At 37.6% G+C, this 8,313-nt stretch overlaps 1 protein-coding gene across 1 annotated transcript in view; it reads left to right on the top strand.

Moving 5' to 3' along the window:
- SMARCA1 (SWI/SNF related, matrix associated, actin dependent regulator of chromatin, subfamily a, member 1) overlaps positions 1 to 8,313 on the top strand; it is a 77,135-nt gene that overhangs the window by 7,992 nt on the left and 60,830 nt on the right. The window contains exons 6-8 of the mRNA XM_007949750.2: positions 3,486 to 3,641; positions 4,818 to 4,949; positions 6,421 to 6,489. Of these exons, the coding sequence (XP_007947941.1) occupies positions 3,486 to 3,641; positions 4,818 to 4,949; positions 6,421 to 6,489 (357 nt within the window). The remainder of the gene's footprint in view (positions 1 to 3,485; positions 3,642 to 4,817; positions 4,950 to 6,420; positions 6,490 to 8,313) is intronic.

The following is an 8,313-nucleotide window of genomic DNA, read 5'->3' as shown; positions in this document are numbered from 1 at the left end:
TCCTCGGAAGGAAGATGGGGCAATCTACTTCTGTAGTGATACTGCCTCGGAAACCCAAGAAGGGGTCACTATGAGTCGGATCCGACTCGACGGTACATAACAACAACAACAACAGGCTTTTGTCAATCCTAGTCTTTTAAATTAGCCATTTGTCAAATCTAGTATTTCAGGACTGTAGAATTAATCTGAAAATAATAAATAATGCAAAAATACCAAAATGAATAATTAGCTTCAAAGGCATATTATTAAACTTCGTCTTTATTTTGCCTCCAGAGAGCATAGTTTAAAGATTTATTCTGTTTTACATATTTAGATAGGTTATCAAAAAAAGATACTCTCAAAAGAATGATAGCATAATGAATTATGTAATTTTATTCTCATCATTTTGCTGGGAGAAAAATTACTTAAATTTATTTAAATTTAACTTATAAATAATTGAAATATTGAAATACTGAACTCATAAATTTAGAACTACAGGCTTTATTCTTCCTCATGTCTGGTATTTCTTAGTAGCAAGTTAGTAACTTACAACCCTTTCTGGTGACTGTTGTCATTTAATGTAATACCAGTTCTCATAATACTTTGCATTTCTGAAGTACTGATCTTTTGCTAAAATTATTTCCTGATTATATGACCAGACGAGAAATATCTAGGCTTGTGTTTTCATAATGCCTCAGTAAAAATCTAAATCAGGGGCTTTTAATGATACTATATAGAAGAAAGAGTGGGTTTATTTGTGAGTACCTTACCTTTATCATGTGGGATGTGGGATTTTGGCAGTTTTAAAGTTTTCTTAAGGTTAAAAACCAGTCTTCAACGTCAGTGTGCTTCAAATTGTCGGTTGCTATCCATTAGTGAGTTGTGAATTTAGCTTAATGAATTGTGACAATTATTGTTTAAAACAATGAAATAGAATTTTTCTGTTAATGGAATAGAGAATTTCATACGCAGTAAGAATAATTAATTGCTTTGAGAAACTTTTAAATTACCAATTCTATGTACACGCACCTAAACATATATGTTGTTGTTATGTGCTACCGAGTCGGCCCCGACTCATAGCGACCCCTCCTTGGGTTTCCAGGGCAGTATCACTACGGAAGTAGATTGCCCCATCTTCCTTCCGAGGAGTGGCTGGTGGGTTTGAACAGCCAGACTTCTGGTTAGCAGTCAAATGCCTTAGTCACTATGCTACCAGAACTCCTTAAACATGTATATGTATACTGAATTGTAATATAAGATGTATTAAATGTATTTTTACTTTGGGCCATGGTGAAAAAGTGTGAAAACCAGTGTTCTAGATAGTTGTTGTTGTTATTGTTGTTGTTGTTAGGTGCCATTGAGTCAGCTCCAACTCACAGCGACCCTGTGTACAACAGAACAAAACACTCCCAGGTCCTGCGCCGGCCTCACAGTCCTTGCTGTACCTGAGCCCATTGTTGGAACCACTGTATCAGTCCATCTTGTTGAGGCCCTTCCCCTTTTTCACTGGCCCTCCACTTTATCAAGCATGGCATCCTTCTCCAGGGAATGGTCCCTTCTGACAACATGACCATATTTAGAGAGTACCATATTTAAATAATTAATATACCATATTAAATACTTACAGATTGATGTTAGTATGTATAAAGAAATTCTGGACCCTTATTTATAGACAAATTTGAACTTTGGTAGCACATGAGATAGATATAGTGGGGTCTTTCTATTTTCCTGGCTTTCTGTGAACATTTCACAAGGTCAGTATGTTAGTAATAAAATATTTGATGTCAGGCTAGGATAGGTATTTAATTGAGTTGGAATGTTACTAGAAGTACTCTCAATTGTATCTGATACTAATGTAGTCCTGAAATATATAGAGATGTGATTCCCAGGCTTGGTTTTATGACCCATTTCTTGTCTACCCCAGAAGGATCAAAGATAGTGGATATGGAAACAGGAGAAGTAGGTTTTAGTTCTGGCTTTGCTACTGACTGATGTTAAGTGAGCCTCAAAGGGCCTTAATTTTGTCATCTATAAAATGAGAGCTCTTGGCTTATGTGACCTTAGCTGTTTCGTCAAGAGCGCCCTGGTGGCACAGTAGTTAAAGTGCTTGCCTGCTAACTGAAAGGTCAGTGGTTCAAACCCACCGGCCATTTCGTTTCATGGGAGAAAGATGAGGCAGTCTGGTTCTGTAATGATTTATGGCCTTGGAAGCCCTCTGGGGCAGTTCTACCCTGTCCTGTAGGGTCACTATGAGTCAGAATTGACTTGATGGCCATGGGTGGGTAGTGTTCTGTCCAGATATTTAACTCTGAATCTGTCATGTAGTTCCAAAAATTTCAAAGCAGAGCAAATTTAAATTTAAAATTATGTATACACTTCATGAAACTTGTGGTGGAGCCATCAAACTGTGTGTTTCCCCAAATCAAACAAGGGCAAGTTGTTAGCAGGACCAAGTCATGCCTGGTACTCTTGCTCTCTTCCCTTTGTCTCTAATCCCCCAGTATCTTAAGTAGCTTTTTTAATATGACCATTTCCTGGGGTACAACTGAGATCTCGCCAGAGGCCTTTTTTCTATGCTCTACTTTGCTCTAGGTGCTCTTCTTTTACATAGTAGGCACTCAGTATTTGTTGAATGAGTCCACAGTGTGTTTGATTGCGTAACTGTGAATTTATGAAAAAAGACTTTGCAGCAAACAGTAAATTTTGTTTAGACATTGTAATTTCAGATTTATCATACTAATCAGCCCCATCTCAATATAGATTTTGATGCTCACCATTAATTTTTATGGTTTTATTTTGACCCATAACATCTGAATTCAGTCTGTACAAATTAAAATGCTCCTAGTCAACTTTGGCTATTGCATTATCCACTGCCTGTGAAGATTTAAAAATAGTTTTAAATAGTCTGATCCAGTTTTAAATAGCCTCCTATGCTAGACAGTATAAACCCCATTTGTAGCCTCTTCACAGCGCCAGGAACTTGACAAAAACATTAATGGACTTTCATGAGCCCTTAACACAGTATATGACTCATCCATGGTAGGAAGAGAAGGAACATATAAGAGATTTTAAAAGGTTGTAATCATGCATGTATATTGAGTACATTGTAGTTGTTGAAACTATATTATGTTGGTAATGCTTGGGTCTTGGTAAGAATGTACTATTCAGAAAGCAGTTACTTTGCCTGTGACCTTTTGGACACCTTGTGGTAAAAAGACAGACCCTAGTAATTTCTTGATCTTCTGGTGGTACGACGTTTTTCCAGTTCATGGAATATACTGTACTCATGTAAGGGAAACCTTTGATGCTTCTCTGTTGATGAACATATTAGCATGCCCTCCAGATATTTGACCACAATATCTTTGAACCTCTGTGTTCTCATCTCTAAAACGGATGAGATTAAGTGATGCTCACAGTCACATACAACTCTTAATACTCTCTTGATGCTTAATTCCGTGATCATCTGCTCAGCCCCTTCTAATACAAGGAACTTTATTTTGCATTAGGCTGCTTTTATTCGGGATGAAATGATGCCAGGAGAGTGGGATGTTTGTGTTACTTCTTATGAGATGGTAATTAAAGAAAAATCTGTATTCAAAAAGTTTCATTGGCGATACCTAGTCATTGATGAAGCTCACAGAATAAAGAATGAAAAATCTAAGGTAAGCCATTTCTCAGTATCTTTATTATAAAGTTTTCTTTTAACGACCAGGTCGATTTCTTCATGTCTCTGTATTCAAAATAAAAAAGTGATGGGAGATTGTGACTTTATTCATGGAATGCGAATGGAAGTCAGTTTTTAAATGGTCTTAAAGTCTAAGTTATTGAATACAAGACAAATAAAAATTGAGCACAGTTGTTAATGTAAAGAAAACTGGGTGCTCATTTGCTGTATACCTTGGTTGCAGCCTAACTCTTCTATGCTACCGTATTTTAATGTTGTTGCAAATTTTTGGTGTACAAATATCATTTGCACTGACTTATTTTTTATTGAGGGGCTACCTATGTGTATTCATATGGATTAGAAAAAAGAATTTCCTGGAATTCTCTGCTTATGTGAATTAGAGTGTGGTGTTAACGTTGAAAAATACCAATATTTCTTGCCATTCAACTCCATCAACAGTAGGAAAAGCTTCAATTATTATGATGAACCTCTCTTTGGATCACTGGGCTACTTTGGGAGAAACAGGGACAGAACTGGAGCAAAACCAGCAGGTGGATCATACTAATTTCAAATTGGAACTAATACCTGATAAGAGGACGCATGTTAGAGAATTAATTGTTTGTTTAAGAGCATTATACAGATGTATTTTTATTGATAAGATTACTGCTATTTTATGATTTTTTTGTATCTTAATTCTTGTGGTCTTATATTTTGAAAGTTAATATAAGGTATTGGGGAAAATGGGCTTAATTTTGGTACTTAAAAATTCTGACCAGCCAGTGTTAGAACTTGGCTAAAGCATGTAGATGAACATGGTTGGTCAGGAGAAGGGAATATTATTGGAGAAAGTAACTAGCCTGGATGTCATGGAGAAGGTCTGGAGTATTTTCTGTAGACCTAAATTGGACAAAATAAATATTTGGAAATAAGGTGGGAGGATCTCAGGGGGTCTCAGGTGTGAATATGATCTGCATTCTTTTAGGTGTAGAAATGCCTAGAATACTTTGCTCAGTTGTGCTTCACTGCAACAGTGTCACCTGAAATGGGATATTTTCCCATAGAGAAGGGATTTTCAAGTTTTATTTGAAAACAGTGTGTTGGTTGGATAAAGTAGAACTAAATGTTGAGCATCCTAATAATAAGACAATGTTAATATAGCTATTTTTTTTTCTAGCTTTCAGAGATTGTTCGTGAGTTCAAGTCAACTAACCGTTTACTCCTGACTGGAACACCTTTACAGAATAACCTGCATGAACTCTGGGCATTGCTCAACTTTTTATTGCCCGATGTCTTTAATTCGGCAGATGTAAGTTTGTCATATTTTTTAAGTATGGTTTTCTTAGGTTCGTACACATTTGTTTTGGAAGCATGGAATGTGGATTGAAATTCATTGCTCATTTGTACCTCTTTGTAGGTTTAGGTGCTCAGGAAAGAGTTCTTAAGTACAAAATTGTAAAATAGGGATATGTAGAGAAATTGTATTATTTTATCTCTGAGATTAACCTGTCTGTTCCACTTTGCTCATATCACATTGCTACCACAACTGCTGATATGTGAGATAGGCCAGGTTCAGAATGGTGCATTAACAGAACTAGATGGTGGCTGGCTACCACTGCCAACCACTTGGAAAGGGACTAAAATTGGAGATAGAATGGGAGGAAAATGTGGAATGAAACTCAAAATCATAAAAAAGACCAGGCTTACTGGTCTGATAGAGATGGTGGAATCCTTTTGACTGTGACCCCTAGTTACCCTTTGGGCCTCAAATTCAACTAACTCCTATGGCTTAACTTCTAGCCAAACAATAGCCAGGCCTATAAGGTAAACAATTATACCAGGTAGGTCCATCCCTTCGAACAGTCAACCATGGGAGACCAGAAGGGCAGCATTTGTGTAGGGAGATAGCTCAGAGGGCAGAAATGCATAGGAAAGAAGGGCCCAGGGAAAGGATAATCACAGGGAGGAAGTGGGAAGAGAACTTTTACACTGTGGGGATCGTAATCAGTTTCATGAAACAAAACGTGTATGAACTGTTGAATGGAAAATGAATTTGTTCTGTTAACTTTCACCCAAATCTCAAGAAAAGAAGAGAACAAAGAATAGTGCGTTCTACATTTTCTTTTCATTATATTGGAAAGATTTGAAACACATTTACTGAACACTAGTTTGGCAGGTGGACTAAACGTCTTTAGAATGATATTTGTTGTAGACATTAACATTTGGCTTGTGCTAAAGAAATCATAGTATGTGATTCACAGAACAAAGTATTTTGTAAATGCATGGTTTATATTGTTTTTATCATTAACACAAGGTTACATTAGGACAGCAAACTGAATTGAATGATTTAAGGACTTTGGTGCTTGATTTTCCCCATTAATCTTATTAATTAATAAAAAATACCAAATTTATTTGTACATTTTAGCTTGCTTTTATTATTTGGTAAGATTACCATTTCGTTAACATTGTATGTCTTCAATTTTATATTCTTACTCTTCCTCCTCTTAACTAGATATAACTATGGTATCAGGAATTCTATTAAATACCTTTTAAGAAAGAAAAAACTGATGGAATTCTTATAAAATAGGTTCAAAAAGTGTTGCCTGTGCATGTATTTATTTTTTAAATGACTAATATTGACCATCACAATGAATAATTTTTGAAAGTGCCTTTAAATTGAATTTTTCTATATTATATAAAAATTTATAGATATCAAGTTCATTTAAAGAAAAACAAACCTTGTGTACTTATTGCAGATTTTCTACCCCCTCTCCCCACAGGATTTTGATTCTTGGTTTGACACTAAAAATTGTCTTGGTGATCAAAAACTTGTGGAAAGACTTCATGCAGTAAGTAATAGTCAACCAGAAAATTCAACAATTAAATATATATAACTGAGCCAGAAAACAAGCTGCCAGAATCGCTACTATGTTCTTAGCCTCCTCTCTCTATGACCAAAAACCAGGCCGCTGCCATCGAGTTGATTCTGATTCATAGGGACCCTGCAGGGCAGAGTAGAACTGCCCCATAGGGTTTCCAGGGCTGTAATCTTCACAGAAGCCAACTGCCTCATCTTTCTGTCACGGAGAAGCTGGTGGGTTCAAACTGCTGACCTTTTGGTTAGCAGTCCAGTGCTTAACCACTGTGCCCCCGTAGCTCCTTAATGTAATCACAGAAGTCCCTATAAATGAAAGAGTGAGTCAGATTGAGAGTGATACAGTATGAGAAAGACTCAACTGACCATGACTTTGAAGATGGAAGAGGACCACAAGTCAAGGAATACAAGCAGCACCTTTTTTTTTGGCTTTGCCTCTCTTCCCTGGGTAATGTGGTCCTCTCCGGTAGAGGCTATTCATTCTCCCTGCCCCAGAGGCCTTTGAGATAGGGTCAGTATTCTCCTAGTTTCCCAGTGCCATTCTCTGTTACTGCTTCTCTGCAGTCATGTATAAAAAACTCTTTTCCTTTTGAGGCCCCAGCTATCTTGCAGGCCCACTTTCCTTCCATTCTCTTCACTATCATCTACTCAACACTCCTTCACATGCACTGAAGACCAATTTTCCGTTCTTTGATAACAACCTTTTAAATCCTTCTGGAGTCCCTGGGTGGTGCACATGATTTAGTGCTTGGCTGTTAACCAAAACGTTGGAGGTTCAGGTCTACCCAGAGGCACCTGGAAGAAAGGCCTGGTTATCTACTTCTGAAAAATCAGCCAGTGAAAACCCTATGCAGCACAGTTCTACTCTGACACACGTGGGGGTCCCTCTGAGTTGGCCTCAACTCAGTGGCAGCTGGTTTTCATATCCTCCTACCTCCTTCAATCATGTTAGTCCTTCTGTATCTTTTCTTTTACCTTATAATAGAGACCTCCAGTTCCTGGATCCCTCTTTTTCCTGCCCACCATCAGCCCATTTCTGTTATTTATTTATTTTTCTTTATCCAGCCTTAAGCTCATTTTCTGTCGCTTGAACCACTCTTTTGCCAGTACTCCCAGGCTCCCTTGTGTCAGGTACTGTGGAGCCGGTTCTGACTCACAGCGACCCTGTGTACAACAGAATGAAACACTGCCTGGTCCTGTCCCATCCTCACACAGTCTACTAAACCCTAAGGTTGCAGCCACTGTGTCAGTCCATCTTATTGAGGGTCTTCCTCTTTCTCACTGACCCTCCACTTTACGAAGTGTGATATCTTTCTCCAGGTACTAGTACCTGCTTATAGCATGACCAAAGTATGATAAACAAAGTCTAGGTATCCTTGATTCAAAGGAACATTCTGGCTGTACACTTGTTCCGAGACAGGTTGGTTGGTTCTTCTGACAGTCCATGGTATATTCAGTATTGTTTGCCAGTGCCATAATTCAAAGGCATCAATTCTTCCATGATCTTCCTTACTCATTGTCCAGCTTTCACATGCGTATGAGGCTGTTGAAACTACAATGGCTTGAGTGAGTTGCACCATAGTCCTCAAAGTGACATCTTTCCTCTCTAACATTTTAAAGAGGTCTCTTGCAAGAGATTTTCCCAATGCAATACGTCATTTGATTTCTTGATTGCTGCTTCAACGGCCATTGATTGTGGATTCAAGTAAAATTAAATCCTTGACAACTTCAATCTTTTCTCCATTTATCATGATGCTACTTGTTTGGTCCAGTTATAAGGATTTTTTTTTTTTTTTTT

This window comes from Orycteropus afer, unplaced genomic scaffold, assembly GCF_000298275.1.
Source record: "Orycteropus afer afer isolate SDZICR_OR568_19922 unplaced genomic scaffold, OryAfe1.0 scaffold00253, whole genome shotgun sequence".
Taxonomy (NCBI): domain Eukaryota; kingdom Metazoa; phylum Chordata; class Mammalia; order Tubulidentata; family Orycteropodidae; genus Orycteropus; species Orycteropus afer.
The sequence above is the reverse complement of the archived record's forward strand: the minus strand, read 5'-3'. Positions and strand labels throughout refer to the sequence as shown.